The sequence below is a fragment of the Sinohyriopsis cumingii genome, chromosome 9, assembly GCF_028554795.1.
Source record: "Sinohyriopsis cumingii isolate HCF-2022 chromosome 9, ASM2855479v2, whole genome shotgun sequence".
NCBI lineage: Eukaryota > Metazoa > Mollusca > Bivalvia > Unionida > Unionidae > Sinohyriopsis > Sinohyriopsis cumingii.
The window spans coordinates 48,446,824-48,466,720 of NC_142969.1; the positions used below are offsets into that span (position 1 = coordinate 48,446,824).

At 36.8% G+C, this 19,897-nt stretch overlaps 1 protein-coding gene across 1 annotated transcript; it reads right to left on the bottom strand.

The window, feature by feature from the left end:
* Positions 1-4,962: 4,962 nt before the first annotated feature.
* Positions 4,963-12,324, bottom strand: LOC149791764 (uncharacterized). Its single transcript, XM_089970265.1, has 2 exons — positions 10,835-12,324; positions 4,963-10,787 (listed from the first exon to the last, which is right to left on the bottom strand). Exons 1-2 carry the CDS (start codon positions 11,158-11,160, stop codon positions 10,568-10,570), a joined length of 546 nt encoding a protein of 181 aa, XP_089826391.1. The 5' UTR covers positions 11,161-12,324; the 3' UTR covers positions 4,963-10,567.
* Between the last annotated feature and the right edge of the window lie 7,573 nt (positions 12,325-19,897).

The following is a 19,897-nucleotide window of genomic DNA, read 5'->3' on the forward strand; positions in this document are numbered from 1 at the left end:
TGTATGTTGTGCATCTGTAATACAAATACGTATCTTTATTGCTTAAAGTTTAAGCCGAAATATAGTAAATGGTTGAAATCCAAAATACATAGGTAACCATAAAACTTATCGGGTATAAGGTATTATTTTGATAATTATTTTACAGTAATAATGAGAGAGAAATGAGTTATGTTTTTGTCCCCTAATGTTCATGTACTGACTGTCCATGGCCGATAAATCAGCCCTTCACCCGTGATGATGCTGAATTTCGGATGAGGAGCTGATATCACGCATTCATTAAAAGCTGCAATTATCTGCATTCAAATGTGTCTGCACATATCGATGTAAATTTTATACACTTTCCGGTATTTATTGTGGCTGTGCATCTACCGTCGGATGAATGTTTTTTTTTTTTTTTACGTGACACATACATTATATTTCCTGAGCAAATCTTATGTTTGGTGACTTGTAAATCCACCTGGAATAGAACAACGATCTGTCCTGTGGCCCTTTTGAATTTCGCGCTTCTTATGGCTGTTACCAATTACCTAAAGTTGACGCGGGTTTGTTCCGGAATAACTTGCATGCAGAAAAATTGCATATTTTAATCAACAGGTGTCATCATATCCACAACATCGTCCATCAGTATCAACATATATTTGTGGGGTTGATTTATCGGACTATGACTGTCCATGTTAGGTGCATGCGGTGTTTTTTACTCCCCGGAGGTCTTTTCACCTAGCTTAGAGACTCGTATTATAGTCCTGCGTCATCTGCTCCTTCAACTTTCCACAAGAGACACGGATCCCGGTCCCCGTGTTATTTCATTTTGTACATAGTAGGCCCAGATGGAATGTTAATGTCTTGAGCTAGTATAAACTAAGCTATAGTATAGTTTCTAGTTACTTTTAAATATTGTTGATCAGTCAGTTAATCTTACAAAGTGGAGAAGTTTCCACATTTGTTAGTATCTAATTGTTCTGTACGATTATTTTGTATTTATGATTTTAGATGGTTTATTTTTCTTCATAATTTGTTGCTTTTATTCCTTCCGACTCGACAATAGGTTCTAGTTACATTTATATTTTTTATTTTTATTGACTCCCACTGCCATACAGTGTCAAACTATTCTTCCTTCAAATCACAGAGGATGTATTTATTTATTCCCTGATATTTTATTTCAGTTAATACATTTTTGATTAGTTTGCAGATCCCTCCTCTCCATTTTTCATCAAATTTAGTTTTCATATTTACTGCAGATGCATAATGATCTGATATTTTCCCCTCAATTCTACTACAGCTTTGTGTACTGTGTTTTCCTACTTTACACACGATACTAATGGTATGGAAAAATGGGAAAAAGTCTGGAAATGGGTGAACTTAAAATAGAGTATATATGGGTTTGGCTGACCAGGATTGGTTAATAATGTTGTTGTTGTTGTTGTTGTAGGGTTTAACGCCATTTTTCAGCACAAGATAGGCTATACATGGCGGCCAGTATAATTGGGGGAGGAAGAACCCTGGAAAACCCCGGGAAGAGCCATCGACCCACGAGAAGCTACTGGCAGGCTTTCTCACGTACCCACGGTTAATAATGTAAGTTATGTTGTAGGATTAATAACCTTCTGAGAGCTTATCCTAGTTGTAAGTGGGGGAAAAATTGAGTCATTGTTTTATTGATGGAATTTCAGTCCTTTAACAGTCTTGAGTTTGGAACACTCATTACTAAATTTAGCACCTGACCCTTTGATGCGGAATTGAAAGCACATGTTTCAAACACATGCAGGTCCAGAAAATGCCGAGACTCATACCCTTTCCTCTACACAGAAGCTGACATCCAGGTTTCATCTATACTGATAAATATAGGTTTGATCATGAGCACTCAAAAATTTCAAGTTATTGAATTTTTAATATCATGGGGTTTGCGTAGGTTTACTATGGGAACTGAATTAGTACCGTGAGTCCTACTATCGATACGTAAAAGCGGTCGAGTCTATTGCCTTCGCTTACGTATAAACAGCTGAACTCCTTCTAATAATATTCATGTTCATGTATACATCGTTACTTTATTGCTATTTATAAATTTTAGGATTGTCTCTTCAAGTAATTTGTCTTTCACCGAGAGCTCAGTACTGCGGTCAAAATAACAGCCATGACCCAGTTAAAATATCCTGCTATGATGAAGCTGTCGGTAGAAATTTTAAAACATACTCATTTAGTCTGTTCATGTCTTCCTTGACGGTACAGTATTTGGACGGTACATAAACAATGTGCAATCGATACAACTTTATATGCACTACCCTCTTTTAAAAAGTTCCAGCATTGAAACATTCCAAAGTAGATGCTTTATTCACTATTTTTTATCACGGTTGTGTCCCCTGATTGATATTTATTAGTAACGGATTTAATTTTTCCTCTTCATGCTTTTCCATATCTTCCTTAATGTTATGGGTCTCCTGTAGATGTATGATATTGTATTCCCCAAAATTGTTGCCTAATTTATCTACTTGTTCCTTATTAAAACCGTTAATATTTAGAGTTAGACCTATTTATTATTCGGTTGACTTCCTCCATTGTAGGCAGAATGTCGGTATGATGTCAGTCTTTTATTATTGATGATTGTTTTAGCAGTACAATTATCACACTTTAGTTTATTTAGCTTATTTATTAATACTTCAAAAATTGTTATATATCGTTCTCTTTGTGGCCCCCTTCGGCCATTGACTCCTCGTTATTTAGTTTCGTACTCAATTTCGTCGTCCGTCTTTCTATCCATGTTCATAGCCTCTTCCTTTTCCTTTTGTAGGTCAAAGTCCTGTCCTTCCGTCAATTCGTTGTCTTATCTCATTTCCATACTAATTTTTGTCTACGCCTGATATTCGTGTATGGTAATTTTTTTGCCATGCGATAACATAGGGATTTTCCCCCAGCAAGGGTTGGTACCCTCTTTTCCGTCATCCATTCCTCGGACAGGGTTGTGAGGGTACAAATGTCTGTCGGTCTATGAATAGCATATTACTTGTGGCCAGAGAACAATCAATTAGATTTATGGGGACATGCGCTTGTTAAATCTCTATACTGCAACGATTTCTAATGTATGTGTCGGGAGAGGAAGGGATTCTTTATTAAGCTTTCGTGTACTTAGCCGTTAGACGACTAGAAAGGGGACGTTTAACTTCGATTTTATATCAGAACTGTCAGAAATTGAAATTCTCCAGAAAAGTTATTCAGAAAAGTAAACGTCAAGTTGACCACAATTTCTGCGCCTTTTATAAAAGACGGTCAATGTATTTAACCCTGACTGCTTACGCTAAACAAGTGGCATTTTTTCCCACACGAAATTCCTTGGGCTTTAAATATCTCCCTCCCCCAACGAAAAATCTAATCAGTCTGCATTTTTTCCTGCAAGGGTGAAACTATAAGTGACTCCTGGAGTAAATTTGGAAGAAATTCTCTCGTAAAACATTTATCAAAGGGGTCGGATATTTGGAAAGTCAACGGGCACAATTCTTGCGGAGTAAGCGAACAAAGCTTGAAGCACGAGGTATTTGTGTTAATTTCATATAATTTGTTGATACCAATATTATGACTTACATGAATTTATTTGCTTATATTTGCATGACTTTTTTTGGTTAAATTCACAGATGAACTTTCTTGATACGAGTATAACTGTAATGAATTTCATTCATTCATTTGTGTAATTGAGACGAGAATGGAACTGTTATGTCTTGTGTGCTGTTAATGTGAGCCAGGATCGGATAGCCATTAGGAAGTACATTAATCTGACGAAACTATGCTTGTTTATCGTCTGCCATGTTTAGCTGACCAAATAGCCTTGGCATATGTCTGAATTCCGATCGAACGATGTCTGACCACAACGACAGGCAATGACTTCGATTGTACTCTCGATTTTATGATGAACCAATTCTATCATTTAAACAGATCGGTTACTTATATAAATATATTTGTGTTTGAAATTCGGTGAAAAATTTATTTAAAAAAGAAGTGTATCTTTCTAATGTAACGTATTATCACAGTTTTTTTTATGTAATTGGTTACATTCTTTTGTTTTTCCATGTACAGGTGCTCGTGTCATTCTGTTCTATTTATCTGCTCAGATCTCTATTTATTCCACCTATAAGTTCCACACTTTATATTAATATTTAGTCGATCCGGTCAATAACACCGAGGGCGACCATCTCCTAGATAACGACTACCAAATAAAGCGGACACCTTGTAAGAAGGTGCAATCTGCCAATTAGCCCATCCCACAAGGTGGGTCCCTACATGGGTGCTGTTCCTTTTTCTTTTGTATTATGGGGAGTCGATGTGATTAAACCCTCTTCCGGTCTCCATGAATTCTCGTACTTTCCTGAGCTAGTTCTCCATCGCTCTGAACACCTGTGCATTTATGTGCATAAAAGGTACTCGCCATACTCTTCTGACGTGATATAATATTTATTCTTCTCTAGTAACTTTGCAGCTCTGCGCTCTATCGCCCCTTTTTTTGGCCTTTCATTCCTTCTGTTTGGGCCAGGTTGGAACTGCGCTCCTCCTCCCTTACTCAAATTTTCCCATTCCATTTCTGGATTTAAAGAGGAATTTAACCCAATAATTTGGACAGTTTTCATCATTTGGGATATCTTTATTTATATCGGGTACCACTAAACCGTATGTATACTCTATTTGGCCCTTTTCTGCTTGCCACCTCCTTCTTTCTCGTCTATCATCTATCTCCTCCCTAATTATTGGGTATTATGTAGCAATTTCATCATTGCGCTAGCCAAAGTTCGATAACCGTATCTACACCTTGGCTGATCAAACAGATATATTGGTGTTTTGTCCTAGCGATTTCTATTAGATTTCATGTGTTGCCTCCCTTAGTATATAATGCCAGCTAACCAATAGCGTTATGCATTTTTCATCCACCAAAAACGGTATGGCAATTGGCCTCAAAAGGATACATTGTAAGTTTAACATCGAAATTATGGCTATATACCAGAGGGAAGCCATTACAGGTGTATTTGAGTGAAAGGTATTTGTGCAAACATGGCTCAACACTGGAAAATTGCATATTTATCAGTCAATTCAAGTTGAGTGCTCCCCTTGTCTCGATCACGTAGGAACAATGTTCAAATTTAAACAACTTACGTTTGATTGAATGCGGTGGCTTGTCGCCGCATCCAATGCAATTTTCAGACCCGAAGCTGAGAAATATCGGCTCGATAGGCCAAGGTGTAGATTGGACTATCGGGACATTGGCTAGCGAAGATACGATTTTATCTGCATAAATATTCTCTACTCCGGGTTGGAACAATCTTTGGGTGCATGACCTACTTGCTGGCTTTGACTCTGAAGGTGTTTTCGGTTTTTTTCTTTTCTTCTTAATCTCCTCCTTTGAGATCACGACGGAGAAACCGGAGACATGTATATCCACCATTTTTGCTTCAACGTACCTCTGAACTGATGAAGCACTATTTACCAGGACTTTTTTCTCAGTTTACTTCTATCAAACCCTCGCCTAGTGACGGGTTCTGTTCCTCGGGATATAATGTATACCTGCCCGGTCCAACTGTGTGTTTGCGTGTGTATTTTAAATTTTATAACTTTAGCTTCAACAATTGTTCTGTCAGTCACGCACACACACACACACACACACACACAGAAAGGTGGGAGGAATTAGGTTGGTAGCGCAATAGATACCTATCTCTGCATTGCATTATGTGGAGGAGAATGCTTGGTCGGAACCTTTTCTGCCAATAAACAGGTATGTACCCAATAAAACAAAATGGCTGAAAACGTACAACACCTGTCAGTTTCAAGCACATTTGTTTCCTATATGGCATACCCCGAAGAGAAAAGATCATTGCAAGAATTCAGAAAACTTACAGATACACGTGGTAGTAGTATTGTTTATTTGAGGTATGTTTTGATAATATATGACCATATTTGTTTCTACATTTTCAAATATCCATGTTCTGATATATGCATATGTCCATAGTATATAATCTTACATATATCAACCATGTTTCCAAATTCACAATTCAATAAAGTAATCATAATAGCGAATTACAAAATTAATTCTCACCACCAGCTCACAATCTAAATAATTCCGCTTCGCATCTAATTATTATCTTCGTAGTCTCAAGCCCATTTCTCAAATACGCATGCAAATGAAACACAACAAAGGTAATTCTACATATTAACGATCCTAGTAATTAAGTATACATACTATCAATAATTACAATTATGATGTCGTACTATTCTGCAAAAATCAAGCAAATAACTTACTGACCTTTTCGAAGCGTGTCTTTCCTTCCAATATACCTCTAGGTTTTGCTGCCAAATTACGAGTAGCTTCTTTTGTCGGAGTAAACAGGCGAATACTAAATTTTCTCTTACGAGTTCGGAAAGTATCATTCGGGTATAAATTGTTATCACACCCTCTGTCTTAATTCCGATTGGATATTGCTGTGAATCGATCAAATCAGACTTAACTGACAATGTCCCTCGTTCTCTGTCTACGTGGGACGGATAGGAACATACCCCGTTCATCCCCTGGGCTTCCTTTTGATCCTGAACTAACCTTTAAGATATAGGTATGATAACGGTGAATCTTTGTTAAGTCATGCGCTTTATCGCCTTTGCGGATTTAAGTTTCCGATATCCGGCTGGTCATGGCAACCTTGCGTAAGATTTCAACACTAACCATGCGCCAATCTTTAGACATAAAAAACAAGGCTGCAGAAATATTCTCAAGAAAGTTTGCCTCCGATGGTTCGAACGCCGACCGAGTCATACCAAAGACTTAAACAAATTGTACTAACAGCTGCCTCGCTAGGCGCTCGGCATTAAGATGTTAGTGTTAAGACTGTCGGCCTGGTGCCAGGATAATGTGACTGGGTGGAACATTATGCCACATGACAGCGGCGTGATTCCCGTCCTAGGCATTACAATAAACTGCCACACTAAATACATCATAGCTATATGACTGAAGAACTGTTAAAGCTACGTTAAAAATCAAATATCACACACACACACACACATGACAGGAAAGTCGATATATTAAAAATAAATCATGTGATACAATTAAATCACATACATAATGTTGCACAATCTCTCACCCGATTTCCCGAACCCCCTCACGCATGATAGCTAAAAATGACAGTACCGAATAGTGAAAATTTCAACAAACACTCGGTACTTCATTGACGGAAAAGAGTTGTGACTAAAACACCGGAAAAGCCGATAGCGTTACAGCAGGAAATGACAGTTTTGTATTATTTCCGCCGTCGTGAATTTCCGTACGGCAATCTCAGTAAAATCAGACTTTCACTGTTATACATGAAGATCTGATAGCGACCGCTTAGGTGCCATGTTCTGGTGACCTATGTTATTACCATAATCACTAATTTCATCAGCCAATCAGATGAAGTCTTATACCTTCGCGTTTGGAGACCGAATAGTGTCGATGAAGATCATGAACGTGGACCGAACGATTTTTATTCACTTTCAGAAAGCTGCATTTTCATTGGCTAGTTCAAGGATCACCAGAGCATGACCCTTAAACGGTCGTCGTCAGATCTTTATGTAGAACCGTGGAGATCTGATTTTAATCAGATTGTCTGCACTGGTATCGGTCATTCGACGGTGACTGCCAGGCTTCGTGTGCATCATGGTAGGCCAGGGACCCGGCTATGCATTCTCTTTTGGAAAATACCGGACCTTTTAAGTTTATATGCACCTGTCAGTTTTCACTACTGGGGCTACATCAATGCCTTACTGTAACTGATGCCCAAAACACTCACATACACAAGGTCGCTCATTAGGACAAACGCTCATTCGGACCAAATTAATGGCAGATTCGGACCACATGACGGTACTATTTGGTACTATGTGATATATTGCCAGAAGAAAAACAAAAACCAACCAACTACATACTTCATTTATGTAGCAGTTATTACTTTTGGCGTAAAATAGTAAAAACAGTACAAGGTTGATTTTCAAATCTTTAATTTAGTTCTTCGTAAATCTCTAGCCGAAACCATAAGATAATAAATTTAAGCTATGGCATTTACATTTATATTTTTAATTATTTTAAAAGAAAGAAAACATGAAGTTATGTTTTTAATTAATATCTTTGAGAAAAACAAACATTTTGAAACATTTTATAAAGCAGGCTACTATGGCTGACTTTCAACACTATCAAATAGTAATGTACATAAATTGACATTGTTTTTATTGATTTCTCACCTAAGTCGTGCTATCATTGTATTCTTTTTACAAAATAAATATTGCGTAACGAGTTAATGATCAATAAAATAATGTTAAAACGTAGCTTACTGCTATCGCTTAATTTTTACACTGCGATTAAAATCTCGAACACGGAAACCAACTTAATCTTATTTTCATTATAATATGGGTGCCCCGAGCACTCACCGTTACCAATCACTGCCATCTCACCTCTGTCTGCATGGATTCGAGTCTCGTGTTTGGCCACTGTATGTGATAAAACTTTGCAGCAGCTTCTCTTGATTCGGTGGTTCTTACCGGGGTTTTCCCAGGCTCTTTCTCCACCATTTATACTGGCCGCTATGTATAGCCTATCTTGTACTGAAAAATGGCGTTAAACTCTACAACAACAGCACAATAGGATACACTGTACTAATTATATGGAAGAACTGTGAACCCGTCTAGAAATGGGTGAATAAATAATAAAGTATTTACGGGTTTGGTTAATAATGAAAATTAAAATTTTAGTACAAATATCTTTTGAGAGCTTATCCTATGTAATTTAAAAAAAAATATAGACAAAATTATATGGATGCAATTTTAGTATTTTTACAGACTTGACTTAGGAGTACTCAGTAATGAAAGTAGCACCTGATTCATTTGGTGCAGAATCAGTAACATGTGTTTCATGCACATGTAGATAAACAAAATGTTGCGGCTCAAATGGTGTTCTCCATACAAAAGCTTGCACCAAGGTTAGTTGTGCATGGAGAATTATAGGTCTCATCATCAGCACCCAGAAATTTTAAGTTATTGAATTTTGAATATGATAGTGTTTCCATATGTTTACTATTGGAGTTGAATTAGCACCGCGAGTCTTATAATATGACATTGCGTTCTCTGTAAATTTTTGCGCGAGAAAAGAAACCCCATTCTAATAGGACTACTTTGGTCATTTCTGCAATTGGATTAATTGTACTGGTTGGAAACCAATTCTCGCCACTTTTTCCTTTTTTTAATTTATTTAATCATCCACTACCTACCGACATGAACTTGCTCCTTGGCAGTAGAATACATAAAAGCAGGGCCTTTAACAATATTTTTCCTCGCATTAAATGTGAAATCAGCAACATTAACAGTTACTTGGGGACCATTAATTTAAACTGTGTTGGTGTTGAACTTTACGGGAGAGTCAGTACCAATTGTCGCCACATGTTGAAAATAATGATCTACTCAAACATGGTATTAGATTATATTTTCTCTTTCACTAAAAGAAAATATTGTTATTTCTGATTAATTAATTTTTAATTTGTGTTGCTTTGTAATTCAAATTAATATTCTTTACCAGTTACGAATTGTGATAGAAATGCGTGTAATTTTACTGATTCACCGGTTGAATGAAACAGGATTTTTGTTAACATTGTGTGACATATAAAGGTTACATTAATGTCTACTTCTCTGCAGTTTTACTAAATATATTGAAATAATGAAGTTTAAAAAGTCAAAGATATTTATTTTCACCTATAATTACATATGTAACATGATGGTTTTTTTTTTCTGCCGCGAAATCGTTTGTCATCATTTCATGGTTAACGAGGTAAGTAGTCGCATCATTTTTGACACCAGTTTTGTGCAATTAGCCGGCTGTGTAATTATAAATAATTATAAAAAATATTGACAAGGAAACCATGAAAGTAAATACACAATTAAACACACAAGTCGAATAAAATTATTTTAACAAAACACCAGTAAACCAGTTGTTATAATTTATCATTATTGTATCATAAATAATTCATTACTAACTCTGTTGTTATTGCCACTAATAAAACTATTTTAATTTTCATGCACATAATGCTGATGAATTCTGTTTCATATTATTTAGGAAAAAAATATATAAAAGCCACACAACATTAAAGAAATTATTATAAATTGACATTATTGTAGCATATTTTTTTAATTAATGATTTATTCATTAACACTAATATAACTATTCTTCATTGTTCAGGCAGAGACTGCAGATGAATTATGTGTCATCTTTGCCAAGGTTACCCTCTTCATGGGCATATATTCCAATACAGGACTGGTGATACCACTGTGGGCACTTGCCACACCGAACCCAGAATATATCCATAGCCTCATCTTCAGACTCTTCCACTGGTGGATCACAAGACTTACACACACCACATATATCAAAATCAAAGTTAGATTTCATTTTCTTTCCTTCCAAACATTTTCTTCATTTAATCATCTCTTTATTCTCTTTCAGCTGTGCTTTCTTCTCTAATCTGTCCTTCTTACGTCCTTCTTTCAGTTCTTGCTTTTTCTTATCCTCTGTTGCCTTTTCCTCTAACTTTCTCTAAAAATCATCACATGTTAGTACTCTTGAATGTAACACCAGTTTTGTTCTTCTAACTTGCGGTTTAACAGGCACTGCTGGGAAGATGTTAGATAATTGTTGAAGTATAAGGCCTTCTGCTACCAAAGGATTTACTCCAATGTAACTACCACAGGTTGGATAGACTGATTTTGATGCCTGTAATTCTTCATCAGATGATGGTTTTGCTGATGTGGATGGTTCACATGATGCAACTGGCTGACAAATCACCATTTTCAAATGGCTATTAACAAGCTGTGTCTGTCAATAGCGTCAGGATTCCATGGGTGTATACCAGTTTTTCTAAAGGCTTCTTTGACCTGATAAGTGGTAAACTGGTCAAGGGCATAAGACAGTACTGTTGGAAACTTGGCTTTATTTAATATTTGATTATTGTTGATGTAACCAAGGTTAACTGCAATTGAGGTGAATTTTGCTTTCAGTGGACCAATGATTTGCACATCCAATGGTTGTAGAATGTTGGTTGTGTGTGGTGGCAACCCCAATAATTCAGTTTGATTATCTCGTGCAAGCTTGATGACATCTAGGCTTATGTGGCTGTCATGGTTGTCCATGATAAGTAGCACTGGTCTTGCTGATCCACAATGAGGTAAAATTTTTCCTTAAACCAATGAGTGAAGAGTGTTCCACCCATATACCCATTAGCAGAGTATCCAAATAACCATGAACCTGGAACACCTTCCTTATAAGCCAAATGGGGTAAACAACTTTCAAAAACCAAAAAGGATGGAATAATTTTTCCACTTGCAGATATGCACAAATGCGCAGTGATGTGACAGATTGTTGGTAACTGTGTTGGCCTTTGATACCAATAACTTTCTGACTACTTTTTTCTTTTCCAATAAATCCTGTTTCATCGCAGTTGAAAATCTGATCTGGTTTGTTGTCTAATCCTAATCTGTGTAGTGTGTCTTCAAGCAGAGTGAAGTATTGAGTTATCACATGCTCGTTTGACATCCTGTTCCTGCCTCGGTCCTGTGGCTCAGGCTCAGCATGTTTATCTGTAGTTCAGGTTGTCTCTTAAACAATTTCGGAACCATTTGTCGCTGGGACCTTTATTCATGTTAAATAGAGAATGGCGCCCATTTTGCTTCATGATGGTAAATTACATATTGCCTGGTAATTTTCCTGGTCAGCGGAAAACCTTGTTGTGCCGAATACTTCATATAATTGACCATGGACAATTCTTCATTTGTTGTTAACACTGGACATCTTCCAGGGGCCTTTTCTTGTACCTTCCTCTTGACATGGTCTTCTACAGTTTTTCCAGGGACTTGGAATTCCCTAGATGCTTGTGAAATTGTGAGCCTTTTCTGCTTTACAGATGACACAGCCGATTGAAGTTCTTCAGATCTACACCTCTCTGGCATTGCTAAAAATAAAATTAGGTAATTTATTTCTTGTCTTTACTGTTGTAAGTAAGATTCACCAGAAATATTTTATTTTTCTTAACAGTTTTCATATTGCTTGTGTTGATTTATTTGAGGGAAAAAAATCATCACTTCTTTTTCTCATGAATTATTAAAATTGTGACAATGAAGTATAATGATGCAAAAAATGTAATAAATCTTAAAGTAAAATCCATTAAAATAATGTGCAGTGGGAAACATCTTTTAGATGCCTTAATATGTGGACTAAAGAATATTTGTCAGCTGATTAGTTGTTTTTTTTTTTATAGCTGTTTCATATACATTTTTGATAACCAAAAGAAAGATAAATAAAACATATATTAAATTCCAATTAGGAGGTTGGTTATTTTTTAATTGTCCCAAAATAGTGTAGTAAATTTAGAGTATGTGCACGTGGTTGTAGTGCCCCGTTTTAAGCAATTCTTAGATTTGTGTGATTACTTGTTTGATTATTGGAATTTGGCGCCATGGAAATATTCCTGGCCCGAACTAATGAGCTAATCAATAGGAGCAAGCGTCACGGAGTGAAGTGTTAGTGTGTTTCCATGATGTCCTGGTTCACTAGTAGTGAATTCTGACCAAAACCGAATGACTGTCCCTGTCGTAAAATAGTACATATTAAAATCTAGTGGTATACATTGGTAGCGTGACTGCAAGGACAGCACTTACGGTATTAAACCGGTAAATTACACAAGGGCATAAATAAAAAGGGACTTGGCAGAGACCGTTTATGTCGCCACGCGGGCGAATATGGTGCAGTTATATCGGCGAAATGTGCCTGGAAAGCATACATTGACTGGCCTAAGGTGGCGGAGTTAAAATAGTTCCCATTGTTAGGGAGTACTCGTATATGTTCTAAGGCATGAACGGTTGGTGGTACGGAAACATAATGAAGCCAAAACACGCAGATGTACGGTTGATGGATAGTTGACAGTTTGGTTTATCTGTGGTCTTGCATTAATTAGAGGAAAATTTAGGTATAGAATGGACACGTCGGGCTTTCTGATTTACAACTGAGGTTGTATGGAAGTCTTTGGAAAGTCGGGGAAACTTATGACTTCTAGCGAGAATCGCGCCAGGGTTTGACAACCGCTCGGTCAAGTAAATACCCGTGTGCGTGTAACAATAGTAAGTATTTAATTTTACTAGTTTAAAAGTTTTTCATATCGCCTGGATTAATTGATAGTTGCTTTCGTGTTGATAGTAATGGCGCACGCGGTACCATAGAAAGGTAACAATTGTGTTTCGTTGTAATATTTTCTAAAAGAGTTGTTTCCCCCATTTTGGGAGAAATATAATAATCAATGCTCCCTGGCTATTGCCCCTTGACCTTTCTTTGCATGTAAAATATGGAGTCGGGAGACGTCGTGAATGCTAGTGGAATTCTGTTAACAAGATCTGATAATAAATTAGATATGAACGTTGCGGCCATGCTGTTTGTTGTGTTTCTGCATAAATGTGGAAAAAGGAATGCGCTTAATTGAGGATGCTTTATTCTGGAAATGGAATTCTCCTTTACAGCGTCTGCTATAAAAGCGGAAGCCTATATCAGGGTATTGTTTTGTGACGCAGTTATTGTTGACCTATGTATGCTAATTATACCACGTGAACTCCTACGCCAGTAAATGGAGGATTTAGGTTATTTTCTTTACTTAATGGACTTACCTAATGCTTATTTTCGCTTGGACTTGTCAGCTTAAATCAATCTTTTTTGCTAAACAGAAACCAAAACTTCGCGTGCGGTCACGAGTTATTATTACTATGGCGTTCATTGGTATGCGGCGAGAATTGGTCTCTAGCCAGAAGGATTGAAAGAGATGTTACGAATGAGAAACAAAATAGTTCGGTCATTCGTTACTTCTCGGTCAGTTCTTGTTTAGCAGCAGAGAGGGCGAACAGACCATAAAATTCCGACAAACAAATAAAACAAACAAAATAAAATCATCTCGTAGAAAGGTCCAGATTTTCACAAATAAACGTTTCCTTGAGATGTTTTTATTTCTGTTGAAACCGACCCCATCAATAAAACCCCAGTTCGAAAAGGTAGCTGAAAAATAAAGTACTCTACGTGTTTATTTATTTTTGTTTATTTACTGGACGACCAACATTGGTAGACGCCCTCTCTGCTGCTATTAATTAAAAGATTTTATCAAGACCCACATGATATCTTGTTCTTGGATCATGTAAATTTATTGTTATAAATCCATGCGGAGTAGCTTGCGCTCGTGAGAAGAAATTTCTGAATTTATTATAATCCATGTCACCACCACACCAAGTTTGATGAATATTTCTAAGTGTGTGTGTGTGTCTACACCATTAAACACAACTAAAATATTGCAATTGTCTCTGATCACTTTTGGTATTTGTGTATACCGTTGAGTAACATAGATCACATATGTCTGCCGCGAGAAAATATTCTAGCTGGATTTGTTTGTTTATCTAGCATCACATCATCATACACAACTAAATTATTAATAAATCCGTCTAAAACATCTACGGATGGTGCTTCATCAATATCGGTTATAAACTCTATAACATCATTATCTTCGTCCAGTAATCTTGCGTTTTCATTGAAATCTTTTAATACTTCATAACATCGTTGATCATCAGCGGATGGTGCTACTAAATACAATTTATCCCATTTCAACCATCTCATTATCAGATTAAGTAATAACTGCGTCTTGCCCGATCCAGATGGTCCTATGATAATCATTCTGATGGAATTGGGTAGCGCAGGATGATGCTTAACAGGTTCTCGTTTCCTTGTCGCTGAGAAATCAATTATATCCATATATTTTATAATATGAATTTATATTGTTTATGCTGTAGAGTTAAAACTCCAACTACTGATTTAGCTACGGTTACGACAAAAAATAAAAAAATAGCATATGGTGGAAAATGTTCTGTATGCGGTAGAAAGAAATTTTCATTTTTACCTAATAAGCGCGGTGGTGATATTGCTAATTTGATGTCAAAGTTTCCAGGTGCTCCATGGGCTAAATATCCAGGAGAAAAACATCTACCAGGATATAATTATTGCGGTCCTGGTACCAGACTTGATATCAGGCTCGATAATCAAGATCAACCAAAACCAGGCGAGGAACTAATAAACGCTGTTGATCGAGCTTGTCACGCTCATGATGTAGCTTATAAAAGTAAAAATCTACAAGATAGGCATATTGCAGATGTGAAATTAATTCATGCGCTAGATTCTATAAAAAATAAAAACATCAAAGAAAAAGTAGCTAATTGGTTGGTAAGATCCGCGATGAAAAGTAAACTCGTATTAGGGTCTGGTAATATATAATGGAATTAATTTATTATTCACCAAGAGGATACTGGACAGGCAAAGCAGCAATTGGTAAATTTGCTGATGCAGCAGCGGTTAAACATTCTACTGCTAAAACGTGGTTATCTAAACAAGCAATATGGCAAATTTACCTACCGCCACCGAAACAAATTCAGTACGCTTATTTCGATGTTAGTGTTCCTAATGAAGTTCATCAAGCTGATATTCTGTTTTTACCACATGATACTGTACGTAGAAAAACGTACAAGTACGCGTTAACCGTAGTTGATGTTGCAAGTAGGTATAAGGAAGCAGAACCTCTGTCAACGAAAACATCATCTGAAGTAGCCGATGCATTTGAACGAATTTATCAACGAGGTGGTCTACGATGGCCACAGCTACTACAGGTTGATCCTGGCAAGGAATTTCTTGGTCCAGTATCATCGCTGATGAAGCAGCCTAATACCAAAATACGACGAGGACATACTGCAATTCACCGTGATCAGGCAATTGTTGAGCGATTTAATCGAACACTCGCTGAGCGGTTATTTGGATATCAATACGCGAGGAAATTTATTCAAGATAAAAGATCTCGCGAACGGGTTGCAAGATTACCAAGCGTGATAGCTGCATTAAATAATGAGATTACACGAACAACCAACATGAAACCTATTAGCGCAATCACAAAAAAATATATACCGACACAACGAAAAAATATTGAAAAACAAAAAATATTGGGTGATGTTACAGTTAGATATTTATATGAACCGGGTGAACTTGAAGGTGGTAAAGCGAGAGCGACTGATCCTATTTGGAGTGTTACCACACACAGAATATCCACCGTGACAAGATCCTCAGGTAGACCTGCAATCTATAGATTAGATTCGGCTGCTCCTCAACGTGGATTTACACGTGAACAACTACAAATAATTCCCACGGATACACAACTACCACCGCGATCACTTAATTAGCGCCAAGGGTGCCAGCACCCCGACGTCGATTACACTCGAGACAGGTCAACATGGTATTTTCTCGTGTATGACCGCGACTATTATCTTTTCTGTCTACGGTAAATTGTCTTCAATCATTACTCGAATACCTCTACAGCATTATACAATTGCAACTTGCGCAATGATTATTCTGCTGCTGTTTTAACTCAATAATAAATTCAGCATCAAGATCAAAGTCGCGCTTATTTTTTTTATCAGATTGTTTGTATCCGATTAATTTTTTTCTTATTATATCATCATCGATGATGTTAAATTTACCAACGATTTCAGGAATTATAATTCTACGTAATTGAGATATATTTCTGACCCTCGATACCGCTAAATATACTAAATTTGACCACTCGATGCGATCGTCTACAATCCAAACTCGTGTGTCAGAAATAGTTAATCCCTGAGACGAGTGGATCGTCATAGCGTATCCCAACACCCATGGAGATTTGTCAGCGCGTAATGCATCTTCGACTACACTGATATCAACGGCGACAATATCATTTAATACGAGATTCTGTTTTTCAGTCTGTCCTGGAATATCAACATTAATATTCTGTTTTCGTGTATCTGATGGTCTATAACATAACGGTACGGGTAATTCTGAGTATTTTTTTTTATGTAGCTGAAATAACTGCTGTTGTAAAGCGTCTCTGATTATTTTTCTGCTTGCTACTATCAAATTGTTGGGTCTCCATAAATTTAAAAAATCACTCATTGAGGTCTCTGAGATTACTCCGCGTATTATTTCGCACTGAATTTTGTTTGATTGTAATCTGATTAATTTTTTTAACTCCTTTAAATTTGCATCGAGAGCTCTATGATCATCATCTGTTTCTTCGTAATAATCAACGAAATTTTTTAACCAATCATGTGGAGATGGTCCAACAAAAGGCGGCGGTTGACCATGATCACCACACATTATTATAGCTGTAGTTTTCGTCAGCAACCAATCAAGAAACGTTTTTAATGTATCCAATGACACCGTACATATCTCGTCCCAAAAAATTATTTTAGGTATATATTTTTCTCCCATTCTTTCAGGAGTCCATGTATCTCCGCGCCATCGAAAGAAACTATGATACGTGCACGATTGTACTTGCCGTTGTTTCATCTCGCGTGCAAGTCTATGTGTGGGTGTCAGCACGATCATATCTGAATTTCTAAAAATATTAATTGTTCGAGTCGTTTTGCCGCATCCACCAGGTCCATTGAGATATACTGTCTTATATCTAGTTATTGGATCACTCACCGGCGGCGCTTTCGACATTTCTGATATTTTATTACCCTCACGATAAAAATCTCTCATTGGAACATCTGCTGATTCTGTATAACTGTGTAACATTTCCTTTTTTATTCTCCACGAACCCCATCGTTCATCATTACTTGTGAATTTCATAACAGATTCTAAATATTTACTCGAAATATAAAACGAATCTGTTGCGACTCTGACTGCGGTCTCAGGAAATCTATTAATCATCGATAATAGATTTATAGAAACATAAGCCAACATGGAAGATCTTAGATGAGTATACTGTGGGGAGATATCATTTATGTAACTAACGATCGTACCCAATTTTGTTCCGTCGGATAAATAAACACCTCGATTTACAAATATATTTCTCGCTGTTGTATCAGCGATTATAAAATCGTACTCGGCATCATCTAAAATTAACCGTGCGTAATGTCTTTTATCATCATATGCACCACCTTTGAGTAAATTTACCTATAATTTTTCTACCGAGATCTTTTGCGGTTTTGAGTTTAATCTCGAGAATTTTAGGAGCTTCTTTGATAATATCATCTTCGGAAACATCAGGACATTTTTCCTTAAATTCCTTAATAACTTCATCGAGATTGATAGAATCTGGCATGGGCAACCAAACTTCGGTCTGCGTATGATATGATATAATTGCTTCACTAACCACCAACGATGTCAGTATCGCATAATCTAGCATATATCGTAATAAAACTATAGGAGCCCAGCGTTTTTCACAAAAATGTCTGCCAAACCAAACATAACAAATTTGGTGAAGATTTTCGTTAAACTTGAATGATTCAATACAGGCGAATCCAGTCAGATCAAAATCAGGTAATGGTCCATTAATTGCCACTCGCGTCATCTCGTTTGTAGGGTGACCGAATCTTTTAAAGTACACAGAACAATCTCCGTATCCTAGAAAACTTCCTGGATAACATGCAACCATATCAACCGAAATAACATCATTGTAATTATACTTGGTATTCCACAATCCACCATGTCCGTATTCGACGCAACTTGCGCGTACATCTTCAAGTAAATCAAATCGTGTTGGTTTCTATGAATTTCTTTCTCTAGCGAAATGAGCCGCAACAGATGGAACGGTAAAACAATTAGTTAGTAATTTGTCAGTATTTTCCGCGTGCTTGCACTCTAAAAACTTCTCCGCAAGATTTTTCATCTCGTTATGGAGAGATTCTGTTCGATATATTTCACCATTTGGTCTAACAAACTGATCAAATTCACCTTCTTCATTACTTTTAAATAACCATACCGATACAGGATCATTTTTACTTATTTCGTTGATAAAATCAAACACATCTGCCCCAGAATTATCTGGGGGGTAAAATCTAACAGTTCGATCACGTGGAAATATTGTTACTGCGCTGGTCCATGCGTGCGCGTTATGATCAATAATATTTATTGAAGCTCCTTTCGATTTATATTTAGATTCATACAGTACCTCTCCCGTTATTGTTGATATATTTATTGGAAATTTTAATATTTTTCCTAACTCAGCAACATCTTTTATTGTAGCACCGGTATCCTTAACTGAATCAGCCCACGAGTTTATTTTTTCACGCCTTAAATCAGTTAATCCATGTCCACGCATCGCGTTTGTAAAGTGTTATATTACTCGTTCGGCTACGCAATTTAACCTTGAAAATTTCATGGGTGCCAGTTTATCAACGTTGGGTTTTTTATTTATCTCATAGATTTCATAAATAACTGCTGTTACAGGATACGCTCGCTCATAATACGGTTTTTCAATACCCGTCAATAGACCCGGTCTGGAATTTTTGCTTAATATGACAGTTTTATTACTACCAAGGACAGGATCATATTTGTCACGGATAATCCAACTACCTGTTTCTGTTAATACAATAAATTTTACTCTGAAGAAATATTTTTGATTGCCCTCGTACTCAGCGATGTAGTCGATGATAGTTGCCGCTCGCTTGTCATTGAACGTTGACCATACATGAGATGCACCATCTGTGTGAAATTCTTTTTTGGCGTCGTGAATTTTCGAGATCAAACTTTTATTTTTCGGATCAACCAAATCTCGTACTGGTAAGTTAGGAGATAATCTGTCGAGGTTGAATTTATATTTAACAGGCCTAGTTTGGGATAATCTCTCAAACTCGTTCATATAATTAAAACAAATATTTAAATAAAAAATATTATATATACAATGTCTCAATGCAGATGGTTGATGATCGGTTCAGTAAATCGATGCAATAAATCTTGTAGAGGTGAATTTTGTTGGATGCACTTACAAGGCATACGGCGGGGGAGTCTAGGACCAATACCGTGTCTGCGATGTGGTATTGG